The sequence below is a fragment of the Macrotis lagotis genome, chromosome 1, assembly GCF_037893015.1.
Source record: "Macrotis lagotis isolate mMagLag1 chromosome 1, bilby.v1.9.chrom.fasta, whole genome shotgun sequence".
In the NCBI taxonomy this organism is placed as follows: Eukaryota; Metazoa; Chordata; class Mammalia; order Peramelemorphia; family Peramelidae; genus Macrotis; species Macrotis lagotis.
Window position 1 is genome coordinate 681,014,825 of NC_133658.1, and position 15,470 is coordinate 681,030,294.

At 35.8% G+C, this 15,470-nt stretch overlaps 1 protein-coding gene across 2 annotated transcripts in view; it reads left to right on the forward strand.

Annotated features, from left to right (window-relative positions):
* Window positions 1–13,094: 13,094 nt before the first annotated feature.
* The window catches only part of CWC22 (CWC22 spliceosome associated protein homolog), an 80,780-nt gene continuing 78,404 nt past the window's right edge, over window positions 13,095–15,470 (forward strand). Inside the window, exon 1 of one of the 2 annotated variants that reach the window (XM_074215575.1) lies at window positions 13,095–13,174. Coding sequence is in view for 1 of the 2 variants with exons in the window: in XM_074215576.1 (XP_074071677.1) it covers window positions 13,152–13,174 (23 nt within the window). In the remaining variant the exon portion in view is untranslated. The remainder of the gene's footprint in view (window positions 13,175–15,470) is intronic. The other variant, XM_074215576.1, reaches the window with a different exon arrangement.

Genomic DNA, 15,470 nt, shown 5'->3' on the forward strand with positions numbered 1-15,470 from the left:
AATATAAGCAATCAGAAAAAAACAATTCAAATATAGTCAGGATTACACAGGACTTAGCAGTGTCTACATTATGGGGGACATAATATGGAATATGATATTCTGAAAGGCAAAAGAGTCTGGATTTCAACCAAGAAGCAACTACCCAGCAAAACTTAACATCCTCTTCTAGGGGAAGTCATGGCTGTTCAATAAAATAGGGGAATCAACGTTTTCTGATGAAATGACCAGAACTGAACAGAAAGTTTGATCTCCAAGTACAGAACTCAGGTGAAACAAAGAGAGGGTGAATGAGAAGGTCAAATTATGAGGGATTTAATGATGATGAACTGCTTATATTCCTGCATAGGAAGATGCTACTGATATCTCATATGAACCATTTCAAGTAATAGAGCAGTTAGAAAGAGCATTTATAGGCAAGGCACAGGAGAGAGTTGAATATGCAGGAGAGAGTTGAATATGAAGATATAATATTTTATAAAGATGGAGTCAATGGATGAAAAAGGTATGTACTAGGAGAAAGGGAAAGGTGAGGTAGAATGGGCTGAGCTTTTGCAATGGAATGGAAGGGGGAAGGTGAAGGGGAATGAGTGAGCCTTTATTCTCATCAGAAATGGCTCAAAGAGGAAACAACGTACATACTAATAGAGTATAGGAATGTATTTTACCCTAGAGGAAAAAGGAGAGGAAGGGGATGGGAGAAAGGGAATGGGGGGGTTAAATGGGGGGAGAATGGGGAGAGAGGGGGTATAGGTGATAGAGGATAAGAGAGGGAAGATCTTGGGAGAGGGTAGTCAGATACAATACACTTTTTTGTTATTTGCAAGGTAATGGAATTGGGTGGCCTGCCTGGGAGCCCGTTGCTGGGTGATTGTTGGTTGTCTGTCCACTACACCACTCAGCTGCTCCATAACACACTTTCAAGGAGGGACAAAGTGAAAGAAGACAGAGAAAAGAATAAATGGGAGTGGGGGGGGGAATTGATGGAGAGAAATACAATTAGCTATAGCAATTGTAGTATTAAAATATTGTAGCAACTTCTCTGATGACTTATGAGATAGAATGCAATTCATCCCAGAGAAGCACTGTTTTTCTTTTTCTCTCTCACTTTATTTTTCATGAGGTTTTTCTATTTTTGTAGGTGGGGGAGAGGAGAATCATGTTTACTTTTATAATAAGATTATTTCAGTACTGTATAATTAAATAAATAATTTTTTTAAAAAAATTAACTTTCCCTTCTAAAATTTATGATAATGAGCATCTTGGGTCAAAATTCAACAAATATCTTTAAAGCTCTATGGGCAATGTGTAGTGCAATTAAATTTGAAAAGTTTTGATAAGAAAAAATATAAAAAATAACTCAGAGATAGCATCATGGTCTTCTGTTGGTTAAAATATACAATATATATCTATATCTATATCTATATCTATATATAAATAACTAATTAGGAAGAAATATTATATATGAGTTTCAAGTTCTCTAGTATATGGTTATTATATGTATTTCTTTTAATCCCAACAATCCCAGACAGCGTCTTTCATCAAGAACATACTCAAAAAATATATGTTGATTGTTGATTGATTTTAAATTCAAACATTTAATACCATTTATATTACTTTTTTACCACTACCTTCAAGATGTTCTAACATATGAATATCCTATTACAGGTCATGCAAATCATCAGCACTTTTTCTAATGCAGTTTTGATTTCCAGATTTTATAGAATTTCCAAAGTAACTAATACCAGAGTAACTAGGTAATCACCAAGCTGCATTAAATTTTAACTCAATCTAACATGACAACTCTAGCAGGAGAATCCTCATTTATTGCTTTTTTCCCCCCCTGAGGTTTTCATTCAAGTTTAATCCAAAGATTAAAGAACAAATGCTTGAGTATTGCAAGGGATTTTTTTTAGAACTTCCCCCCTTCATGACATATTCAGGTCATTACTTTCACATAAATGGCTGTTCACATGATTGAACAACAAGCCCTACTCCATAGGATATTGTTTATTTAGACCAGGAAAAAAACCCTATATCTGTGTTATTTATTATCTTAAAATAATATTTTAAGTCTGACCCTCAATATTATCTTGACATAATATGGAAAAGTCTGACCCAGAACTTAGAATCTAGAACTTTGCCCATTTGTCTCATGTTTTTTAGGGAGACCTACATAATCACATGAGCCTAAGGTAGCCTGGGGAAAAGAAATAAGTCATTCTGTTCCTTTTAGGAACTCTCCATTTCCCAGCATTTTTAAAAAGCAAGGTTTTTGAGGACAGAAACTGAGCTGCATTTGTCTTTTGTCTAGTAGAGTGCCTTATACTTAGCAAATATTTATTAGAAATTATACTGAATATATCTGATTTTTTTTCAGTTATTGCATTACACTGACCTCTATTTTCTTGACACTAGATGCTACAACTTCCTAGTCTACGACTTTTTTTCACTGACCATCCCTATGAATGGAATGCTCTTCCCGTACCTTCACCATCCCATTTCTCAGGTTTACATCAAGATTTAGGTCAGAGAACTTCTGGGGCAGAGCCAAGATGACAATGTGAACCCAGCATGTTCCCAGAGCTTTCCCCTACATAACATTAAATGAAGCCTCTACACAGAGAAAGATATCTCATAAAAAAAAAAAAGAACAAAACAAATTTTCAACTCTAGAAGCCATGGAGGATCTTCAGTGAAAGTCTGTCTCTGAAGGGAAAGGAAAATTTAGTCCAGCTAGGTGGAGAACCGGAAAGCCAGGGGTAGGCTTTTAGCCATAGAGCAGCCCAGGTCCAGGCAGCTAGACAGCTGACCAGCAGGGAGGGTCCCAACTCCAAACAAAGTATGAGCCCTAGGAACCCTGGAGCAACAGACAGGACTGGGTAGGGAACAAAGCCTGGACATAAAGGAGGAAACTAATCTCTGCATAGTTAACATCTGGACTGCATATGCAACTTGGCAAGTGATAAGCCAGGAACCAGATCCCAGACCTGTACAAAAAGTTCAGAACTATACTCCTGAGTTCAATTATCAAAATGAGCAAAAAAACAAAAAGACCCCTAAACATAGAAAGCTACTGTTCAGATAGAGATGATATAAATGACATCTCAGAAGAAGAAAGCAGTGACAAATTACTTACATGGGAAGTCTCAAAGGAGATTATGAATTGGACTCAAATCCCAATCCTCATAGAAGAGCTTAAAAATGATTTTAAAAAGCAAAGAAGAGAAGAAAAAGAAAAATGGTAAAAAAAGAAATGATACAGGATAATTATGAAAAATAGATTAAAAAATTAACATTAAAAGCAAAAATGACCAAATAGAAAAAGAATATAATAACCAAAAAAATGGAAAAGGAATGCAACTCATCAAAAAATTAAAATTAACCAATTGGAAAAGGAAACACAAAAGCTAACTGAAAAAAATAAAACCCTTTAGAATTGTACAAATAGAAACTAATGACTCTGAGACACCAAGATTCCATCAAACAAAATCAAAAGGCTGAAAAAAATTGGGAAAAAAATGCAAAGTAACTTTTTAGGAAAAACAAATGACCTGGAAAATAGATTCAGGAGAAATAATTTAAGAAACATTGGTCTACCCAAAAGCCTAGATCAAAATAAAAGCCTGGAACACCCTTCAGGAAATTATCTTGGAAAACTGTTATAATATACTAGTTTAAGAAAACAAAAGAATACCTAAAGAAAGAGATACCACAATAAAAACTCCAAGAAATATCAGCAAAATACCAGAATTCTCAAACAAAGGAGAAAATACTACAAGAAGTCAAAAAGAAGCAATTTAAATACAAAGGAAGCACAATCAAAATTACACAGCACTTATCAGCTTCAACATTAAAGGACTAGAGGGGGCGGCTAGGTGGTGTAGTGGAAAAAGCACAGGCCTTGGTGTCAGGAGTACCTGGGTTCAAATCCGGTCTCAAACACTTAATAATTACCTAGCTGCCTTGCGAAAACCTAAAAAAACCATTAAAGGACTAGAGGGCCTGGAATATGATATTTTAAAGGGCAAAGGACCCTGCGTAAGAAATGACATATTCTGTCAGGTGAAAAAAATGATCTTTCAATGAAATAGAGGACTTCCAAAATAAGATCTTAAAATGCAAAACTCAAGAGATGCAGAAATGGTAAATGAAAAATGGGTGAAAAACATGCTAGTTAAGAACATTAAACTGTATATTTACTTACAAGGGAAGATAACACTTGTAATTCTTAAGAATTGTATTTCTCTTAGGAGAGTTAAAGGGATGAATATAGTTGAAGGGATTGTACTTAGAGGTTATGGGTATAAATGAGACATGAAGTGTTGTTGATTATATACATATATACATATTGTTGATTATATACATATATACATAATTAAATCATAAAGTGATCTTACTTTATTAGATACTTTATTTGAGGAGAATTGTAGTACAATTGAGATATAGGGTAAAATTGTACTTAGAGGGACATAAATAGAATAGGAAGTAATCTTGCCTTAATCCATACTTCAATTAACAAGTTTTATAGTGCTATGGTTGGAGAGCTAAAGGGACAGAGGGAGAAAGTATAACTGATATTTTGGTTGGCAATGGTGATAGGACTATGGTTGGAGTACTATAGAGAAGGAGGAGAGAGTATTCTTAGAGGGATTAAACATGAATATATAAAGTGCCTTTGCTTTACTTAATGCATTGGTTACAATTGGAGGGAGTGTGCTTGGGGAGAGGGGGAGGTATAAACAGTCCATGAAATGATTTGGCTTTGCATGATGATTTAATTCATGAGGATTATGTGTCCATGGAGGGTACCCAAAAAGGGGGGGGAGCAATATAAATCAATTATAATTTGATGTGATTTATGACTCTTGGGGAGTATATTTCTAATAGGAGAGAAGAGGGGAATGTACTTACTATGCAGCAATTCAGTTTATCAATCAATCAAGCAATCAGACTTTGAGAATGATACTTCTATCAAGACAGATGAAAGGAGACTACTTTCACAAAGGAGTTGTAGGTACAAGAGGGTTAAAACAATAAAGCCATAAAAAGGACTACACAAGGCTAAAGCTAGGCATTAATAGATAAATAATACCTGGTGAAGAGGCACAAAACCTATTATAATAGAGGGAAAGAAGAGAGAGTGTGAACCCTGAGTAATCCTTCTCTTAATAGATTAGGCTCAGAGAAAGAATAACATACATTCTCAACTGAGTTTAAAAATCCATCAAATCCTGCATGGAAATGGGGAGAGAAAGGGAAAGAAAGAAGAAACTGATGAAAGGGAAGGTGAAGGTAAAAGTTAAAGTTAAAATTAAAATTAAAGAAAAGTTAGAGTGAAAGGGGAGCAAAATATTATTGAGGAGGAATAGAGAAAAGGGAAAATGGTAACTGGAAAAAGATAGCATGGAGCCAATCTCAACTGTAAATGTGAATGGAATGAACTTTCCCATAAAACGGAAGCAGATAGCAGAATGAATTAAAAACCAGGATTCTAAAACACATTGTTTATAATAAACACATCTGAAGCAGAGAGATATGCACAGGATAAAGATAAAAAGGCTGGAGCACTATGCTTCAGCACAAGTAAGAAAATCAGGCATTGGATTCCTGATCTGAGACAAAGCAAAAGCAAAATTAGATCTCATTAAAAGGGATAAGGAAGGAAACTAAGGAAACTTCATCTTCTTAAAAGGCACCATTGGCAATGAAGTTATATCACTATTAAATACATATGCACCAGGTAGTGTAGCAACCAAATTCTTAAAGGAGAAGCTGAATGAATTACAAGACGACATAACACCAAAACTATAATAGTGGAGGACCTCAATTTCTCTCTCTCAGATTTAGACGAATCTAATCACAAAATAAACAAGAAGGAAGTTAGGTAAATAAAAATCTTTGAAAACTTAGCTATGATAGAACTCTAGAGAAAAGAGAATGGGAATAGAAAAGAATATACCTTTTTCTTCATAGTACATGGCTCCTATACCAAAACTGATAATGTAATAGAGCATAAAAATCTTAAAATCGAATGCAGAAAGGTAGAAATAATAAATGCATGCTTTTCAGATCATGATGCAATAAAAATCATATGGAATAAAGCACCACAGAAAGATAAACCAAAAATTATTTGAAAACCAAATAATCTGATTTAAAGAATGAGTGGATCAAACAACAAATCATAGAAATAATCAACCATATCATCTATGAAAATAACAATGAGATATCATACCAAAATTTATGGGAGGCAGTCAAAGCAATTTTTAGGAGAAACTTTATATCACTAAATGCTTATATGAATAAAAGAGAGAAAGACAACCTCAATGAATTGGGTGTGTAACAAAAAAAGCTACAAAAAGAACAAATTAAAGATCTCCAATTAAATACCAAATTAGGAATTCTGAAAATCAAAGGAGAGATTAATAAAATTCAAAACAAGAAAACCATTGACCTAATAAATAAAACTGGAAGTTGGTTTTTTATGAAAAAAATAAAATAGATAAACCTTTAATCTTATTAAAAAAGAATATCAAATTACCAGTATCCAAAATGAAAATGGTGAACTAATGAGTTTACCAAAGAGAAAAAAATTAGAGATAATTCAGAGTTATTTTACACAACTGTATGCCATTAAATTTGACAACATAAGTAAAATGGATGAATATCTAAAAAATGTAAACCACCCAGATTAACAGAAGAGGAAATAAAATACTTAAATAAACCCATCTCAGAAAAAGAAATTGAAGAAACAATCAATAAACTCCCTAAGAAAATGTCTCCATGTTCAGATGGATTTACAAGTGCATTCTACCACACATCTATGGAACATCCAACTCTACATAAACAAATTTTAAAATATGAGAAGAGTTCTGTAAAATTCCTTTTAGGATGCTGATACCTAAACCAGGAAGAGCCAAAACAAAGAAAATTATAGACCAATCTTCCTAATGAACACTGATTCAAAAATCTTAAATAAAAATTTAGCAAAGAGATTAAAACAAATTATTATTAGGATAATACATCATGATCAAGGTAGGATTTATATCAGATAGGCATGGATGGCTCAATATTAGGAAAATATTCAACATAATTGAACATATAAGCAACAAAACCAATAGAAATCATATGATTATCTCAATAGATGATGAAAAAGTCTTTGACAAAATACAACATCCATTCCTATTAGAATCAGCAATGAAGAAGCAAACTTTCACTCTTTGCAGATGATATGATGATGATGTAATAGTATATACTTAGAGAACACTAGAAAATCAATTAAGAAACTACTTGAAGCAATTAACAACTTCAACAAAGTAGCGGGATATAAAGTATGCCCCCCAAAATCATCAGTATTTCTATATCTGAACAGCAAAGCCCAAGGGCAAGAGAAAGAAAGAAAAATTCCATTTATAGTAACTGCAGACAACATAAAATATTTGGGAATCTATCTTCCAAGACAAACCCAGAAACTGCCTGTATTACAAAATACTTTTTACACAAATAAAGTGAGATCCAAATAACTGGAAAAACATCAATTGCTCATGTTTAGGCAGAGTTAATAAAATAAAAATGACAATTCTACCCAAAGTACCAAAAAACTATTTTACAGAACTGGAAAAAAATAGTTACAAAATTCATATTATGCAACAAAAGGTCAAGAATATCAAGGGAATGGAATAAAAGGAATGGAAAAAAATGCAAAGGAAGGTAGCCTACCTATACCAGATCTAAAACTATGCTATAAAGTAGAAGTCATCAAAACTGCCTGGTACTGGTTAGAAACAGAGTAATGAACCAGTGGACTAAAATAGATTCAAAAGAAACAGTAGTAAATGATTACAGTAATCTATTGTTTGACAAATTCACTATTTGACAAAAAACTGCTGGAAAAAATTAGAAAATAACATGGCAAAAACTAGAAATAGACCCACATCTCATACCCTAGACCAAAATGAATACAAGATTTAGCCATAAAGGGCAAAAGTGGACCAATTATTAGATGAAGAAATACTTTCTCTGTCAGGTCTATGAAAAGGAGAAAATTTTATGACCAAACAAGAAAATAGAGTACATTATAAATTGTGAAATGGATGATTTCTACTATGTTTAATTAAAAAGTCTTTGCACTAATAAAACCAATGCAGGCAAGATTAGAAGTAAAACAGTAAGCTAGGAAACAATTTTCTCAGCTAGGAATTCTAATAAAGGTTTCATTTCTAAAATAAATAGAGAATTGAATCTAATTTAGAAGGTTATATCATTCCCCAATTGATAAACAAAGTTTTCAAATGAAACTTAATCTATATATATAATCATATTTAAATGCTCCTATGATTATTGATTAGAGAAATATGAATTAAAACACCTATGAGATACCACCTTATATATTTCAGATTGTCTAAGATGACAAAAATGGAAAATGATCAAAGTTGGTGAGGTTTGTGAAGATTGGGACTTTAAGGCACTGTTGGTGGATCCAACTAATCCAACCATTCTGGAGAGCAATCTGGAACTATGTTCAAAGAGCAATAAAACAGAATGTACTCTTGACCTAGCAATATCAATACTAGGCCTATATCCAGAAGAAATCATAAAAATGGGAAAAATCCCACATGTTCAAAATTTTTTTTTATAGCAGCTCTTTTTTTTGCACTGGCAAAGAATTAAAAATTGAGGGAATGTCCATCAACTGGGGAATGACTGAACAAATTATGGTATATGAATGTGATGGAGTGAATGGATGAACTTTAGAGAAGCATGGTTAAAAACTACATGAACTGATGCTGAGTGAAGGGAGCAGAACCAAGAGAACAATGTATACATTAACAACAACATTGTGAATTGAACAACTATGATGGATGTGGCTCCATTCAGCAATTCAGAGAGCTAGGATAACCGTAGGAGACCTGTTATGGATAACACTATCCACATCCCAAGAAAAAAACATAAAAAAAAACCAAAAGAGCCTTCAGAATTTGAATGGATATGTTCACTTTTTTAAAACTTCTCTTATCTTTTTCCTTCTTATCCCATGATTTTCTTTCTTTTCCCTTAGTCCCAATTCCTTAAACACAAAATGACTAATATGCAAACATGCTAAACATAAATGTGCATGTACAACTTTTATCAGACTGTATGCCATTGAGGAGAGGGGATTGGGAAGGGAGGGTGGTAGAAAAATGTGTAAGCTATTTTTTTTTCTTTTTGGTTTGTTTTTTTTTTTTTTTAGCAAGGCAATGGTGTTAAATGATGTGCCCAGTGTTCTATCTACCATGCCACCAAATGGGTGGATGAATGCTTAAAAATATTCATAACATGTAAGTGGAAAAATAAAATGAAATATCAGCAAAAAAAACAACAGTTCAGAGGCGGCTAGGTGGCACAGTGGATAAAGCACCAGCCCTGGAGTCAGGAGTACCTGGGTTCAAATCCAGTCTCAGACACTTAATAATTACCTAGCTGTGTGGCCTTGGGCAAGCCACTTAACCCCGTTTGCCTTGCAAAAACCTAAAAAAAAAAAGACAGTTCAAATTTTATCTTCCAGGTCCATATAAAAATACAAAGTATTTTTAAGTCTACACAGAAATATAAATTTCTAAGTCTATATAGTAATGCAAAGTATCTATCTGGAAATTCAAAATATCTATCTATATATAAAGTATTTATCTAAATATTTATGTAAATACACACACACACACACACATATATATACATACATAATGAAAATATACACCCACTCAAAAATGTGCAAGTACTTGCACAAAACAAAACTCAACAAACAGCAATGACAAAAACCTAGGAGACCCAAAAGCAGAGGTCTTATATATGGTTCATTTATCTCTCCCCAATGCCTTCATTCAGGGATCATATCCCATTTATAATATATTTTGTAAGTATATATATATAATTATTTGCATGTTGTCTTCCTTATTAGAAAGGGAGTTTCTTGAGAACTGTAACCTTATTTTTGCCTCTTTGTTTCTAAATACACTATGTCTAGATAGTGCATCCTAAGGATACCATCTCTATATTGAACCACTGATAAATCGATTGATTGATATTGCTTTTTTTAAAACCTGTGCAAAGAAGGTGAACTTGATGCTCTTTTATGGTCTTTTTATAACTTTATGTAATTCCTGTGACTCTTTGCATTATTATGTACTTTGTTTTTTAGTTATTATTAGCAGTTCATTTAACATGCTCTAATTTTTTAGGTTTGATTAATATTAACTAGGAAATAGAGATTGATCCTCAGTTTATAAATAGCCCTAGAAGAAAGGCAAGCTACCAACATCCATATGAATAATGCTGCAAATACCTAATAACAAGAAAAAAGTTCCACCTTGAACTTATCAAATTGGCAATGATACTAGAAAAGGAGAATGATAATTGCTAGAGAAACTATGAGAAGGAAAGCAGAGGAATGGATTTTTTGTAGAACACTGAAACTGTCCAATCAAAAGCAATTTTGAACTGTATTTAAAAAGTGACTAAACTGCACACATTCTGTCCCAATGGTATTTTTTTTTTAGGATTTTGCAAGGCAAACGGGGTTAAGTGGCTTGCCCAAGGCCACACAGCTAGGTAATTATTAAGTGTCTGAGCCTGGATTTGAACCCAGGTACTCCTGACTCCAGGGCTGGTGCTTTATCCACTGTGCTATCTAGCCGCCCCCCCCCATGGTATTAATATTAAGATTGTACCCTCAAAGAAATCAAAAGGGGGAGGGGGAGGGAGAGAGATCTATAACCATGCAGTAAGTAGCAGGGCCTTGAGAAAATCACAACATATTTCTATGTGTTTGGAAAAAGTATTAGCAAGTAGATTCTATAAATGTATTATTAATTTCATGGGAATAATATTAGGATCTACCTTTCAGGGTTGTTGTAAAGATCAAATAAAATAATATTTGTAAAGCCATTATCACAATGCTAGTTATCATTATTATTATCATGATTATATCACCTTCATATCTGAGAATATTCTTATATCCTTATGATTCAGACCATGTATTGAAGAATCTTAAAAAAGAGAAAAAGCAATTCAAGAAAAACTAACAACACATTGACTCAGAATGGGAGAACATACAATATTCTACAGCTGTGATTGTTGACAGGGAAAATGGGGCATTTTAGAAATTTTTCTTTAGGTTCAAAATTAGTCTTTTTTCATTCATTTCATTTTTATTGCTATAGTTGTACATACTGTTTTTCTTCTGTTCTATTTTACTTTACTCTGCATCAGTCAAAGTCTTCCAATGCTTCTCTGAATTTTTATATTCACTATTTTGTTACACAAAAAAATAGTCCATTTCCACTATATTAATGTCTAACAGTTTGTGTGGCCCTTTGCTAATTGGACAGCTATTTTGTTTCTAGTTCTTTGATACTACAAAATATGTTTCCCTGACTAGTATGATGTATATAGGGACATTTCTTTTGATTCTTTATTTCCTCTGTGTGAGTGTGTATATATACACACATTGTGTGTGTGTGTGTGTATGTGTATTTATATAGTTCCTTTTTTAAACATAGTACTTAATTGATTTCCCAAATTTTTATATTAATTCATAGTTCCAGCAATAGCATATTGGTGCATTGTCTTCTTATAACCTTTTCAACATTGTCTATGCTGATCTTTTGTCATATTTGCCAATCTACTGCATATGAGGTGAAACCTGAAACTTATTTGGATTTGAAAGCATTATTAGTGATGAGAAGCAACGTTTCATGTTTAATAGTTTAAATTCCTCTGAAAATTTGTTCATATCCATTGATCATTTATTCATTAGAAAATAATAATAGTTAGGCCTTAAATATTTGTTTGCTTCCTATATATCTTGAGTGTTGATTTTTGAACATAAATAAGAGACAAAGATTTTTAATCAAAGAAGTCTTCATTTACCTAGTTGTATTGATTTGTTAGTGTCAAAGTTTCAGTTCTTAAGATCATCTCGATTCCTTGGTTCAGAATTCTTCCTCTAAACATAATTGTTCTGTTTCTCCTAGAGGCTGTATATGGGGGGGGGGGGGGGGAGACAGAGACAGAAACCGAGACCAGAGAGACAGAGAGAGAATGAAAAAGACAGAGACAGACAAACAGAAAGACAGTCAGAAACAGAAACAGAGAGAGAGAGAGAGAGATAACATTTTAATTGGTGTACACATATGGACTTTATTTTGGAACACTTTGGAAGATGTGAGGGTCTCCACATAATTTCTGCCCAACTAGTTTTCAGTCCTGAATAGTAAGTAAATCATTTTAGCTTTTAACAATAACTATTCCAAATTAATTTATTTCTGGTTCTTGTTTTTCCACTGATTTGTCTATTTTTAACTAGTATCAAGTTTATTTTGATAATTACTGCTATACATAGCATAATTTGAGTCATCAAAATGCTCCATTCCCTATCACCCTTGAGTAGATTTCTTTTTTACATAAAAGGGATGGATTTGTTAGGTGTTTTTTTTTTGCAAAGAAAGCCCTTTCCATCCCTCATGCCATAATGAGGCAAGCCCTAAGGTTTACTGCTCCCATTTCACAAGGAACAAGGGTTAAAATAAGCGGGCCGCCCAATGAGTACAGATTTCACAGGGCTCCGATTCAAACCTCTCATCTCGTAACCGAGGCGTCACTTTTTGCCACGTGTCCCTGCATGGCTGAACCCGGTCCTGCTACGTAAGTTTTCCAACTACATTAGACGAGGGGGGCCACTACGCCGTCAGGCATTCCCGGGGTGTCTTTGAGGAGCCGTCTCCGCAGGACAGTCTACTTCCTCAAGCAAAGGAAGGTAGCTTGGAACTGGGCGGACACAGGGTGCACCGCGGGCCGCACTGCAAGGTCCATCATGCACTGCGGCGATTCTCCCCTCTCCGCCGGAGAACGCCGGGATTTGTAGTTTCCTCGAACACTTCTGCAAGACCATCTCCGTGAAGTGGAAAGTTCGGTAATTTTCTTCTCCAGCTTGGGGTTGAGATTTGGAATCATTTTAGTAAAGAAGAAAAAAATCCATCTCTGGAAATACCGACGGTTACTCCGTATTCGGGTTTTGAAATCAGTTTATCTCTCGCTTCCTCCTCACGCACCTCCCCCCCTTCCCCCGGAGGTGAGGCCGGAGGCCGCCGGAAGCGGAAGTGGCGCGGTCCAGCATCATGGCGGCGCGGAGGAGCTCCAGGTATTTACAGGACTCGTTCTCGAGGACCGGAGGGGCGGCGTGGGCGAGGGGCTGTTCGGCGGCCGGGGCGGGAGGAGCAGGGAGCGTCGCCTCCGACCCCGGCGGCTCAGGGCTGTGAGGGAGGCTTTTGGGGTTGATTCGTCGCTTCTCGGGGTGCGGGCCGGGGGCGCCGCTCTTGCTTCGGCCCCGGAGCGCGCGCCTGGCCGCCGGGCTGGGCCCTTCCCGTCCCGGGGCTCTGCCTGCCTCCCCTCCCCGGGCGCAGCCCTCCCCCACTGCGGCGCCTCTTCGGGGGCCTAGCGCCGGCCTTAGGAAGCCCTTGTTCCCTCCCTGGCTTCCTTCCCCGCCTCCACTTCTCCCCTTTCCCTCCCCTCCTCTCCCCAATCTTCCCTCCACTTTTCTCTGCTTTCTCTCTTTTGTTCTCTTCCTACTCTTTCCTCTCCCACTTTTTTCCTCTTCCCACTCTATTCCACTTTACACTTTTCTCTATGGAGATGGGGTCACCATATAATACGGTTCTTGCTGAATTAGAGCTCACCATTTAATTGGGGACTTGGACATTTTCATTTTTTTTCCATTATTTTTTATTCGTTTTTTATTCATTATTTAACTTAAGGGAGGAGAATCCAGAGAATCAGAGTTTCAACTACAAGTTAACCTTATTAGTATTAAGAAGGGGACAAAATCGAGAGATGGATTAAAAGATTAAACGAATTAAATTTGTCAACTAGATACCAGGAGTGAGAAAGAAGAAAGACCTGAGATGACTGAGATTGTGAATATAAGTGCTTAGAAGGTGATGACCTCAGAAAACAAGGGAATTAGGATGAGGTTTTGAGTATAAAATGTTATTAGATTTAAACGCTTGAGTTGGAAATGTCCAATAAAAAGTTGGTGATGGGAGATTGGTGCTCAGGGGGAGAGACTGGGACTGTGACAGGTATCTGGGAATCATCTTCAGAAAGGTTACGGTGAACCTAAATGAGCTGATGGTGGTCACTCAGATGAGGACTCAGGACAGAGCCTTCATTTATACAGGGTTAGGATATGTGGTTGATGATCAAGCAGAGGAGACCTGGAGTATTCAGGAACTGGGCAAGCCATCAGCATACGGTGTTAACAGAGGAAATGTGCCGTGAGAAAAGGCCTGAACATTGGAGGAAGCTGTTAATTTAATTCAGGTGAGGGGCAGCCAGGTGGTACAGTGGATAGAGCACCAGCCCTGGAGTCAGGAGTACCTGAGTTCAAATGCAGCCTCAGACACTTAATAATTACCTAGCTGTGTAGCCTTGGGCAAGCCACTTAACCCCATTTGCCTTAAAAAAAAACCTAAATTTTTTTTTAATTTAAGTCAGGTGATGAGTTTGAAAACCAGATTGCAAGACTCAGAGGTAAATAGTGAAAAAAAATGGAGGTGATGAACATAGAAAGCTTTTTCTAGAAGTTTTTAAAAAATAAAAACAAGAGGGTAATAGTTTTAATGCATGAAAAGTCAAGTGAAGACTTTTAAAGGTTAAGAGATAATTGCAAATTAGAGTACCTGATTGCTGGGGCAAACTTAAAGAGAAGACTGGAGTGCTAGGAAAGACCAGTGGAGTTTACCTTGGCAGAAGGGCTTCTTTAAGAGACCATAGCATAGGGGAAGCTAGGTGGCACAGTGGATAGAGTATCAACCCTGGGGTCAGGACTACCTGAGTTCAAATCCTGTCTCACTTAATAATTACCCAGTTGTGTGGCTTTGGGCAAGCCACTTAACCCCACTGCTTGCCAAAAGAGAGAGCCCCGCCCCCCATAGCCTAGAAGAAGAGAATGAGAGAAGAGTTCAAGGGGAATTGAGCTATGAAAGAAAATTCATGGTGAATAATCATTTTCTTAGTAATACGAAGCAACCTTTTTCATCTCTAGAGTGAAGAGGTAATTGTAAAAGAGAAAAAAAATGTTACTAAGAGCAATTTGGGGGAACTGGATTAATTTATTAGAAAAGATCAAAAGGATTATCTTGCTGCATCAAAGATTAAATTTCAACTTAGTTATGTGACTTCTTCATCTTAATTAAGCAACTCATGAATAATAATAGAGAAGGGAGATGTTTGGATAACCCAGGATTGGAAAGGTTAGGGCAGAAATGTTGAGAAGAGATGGACTAGGAGACAGATTCAAAGGTAGAGCATATATAATTGAGCTATTTAAATATGGGGTTAAGATCGGAAATGGAATCATTCAAGCATATTTTAAACAGTTGTAGCTGGGGATAAATGGGCAAAAACATGGCCCCTGACCTTAAGGATCTCATATATTC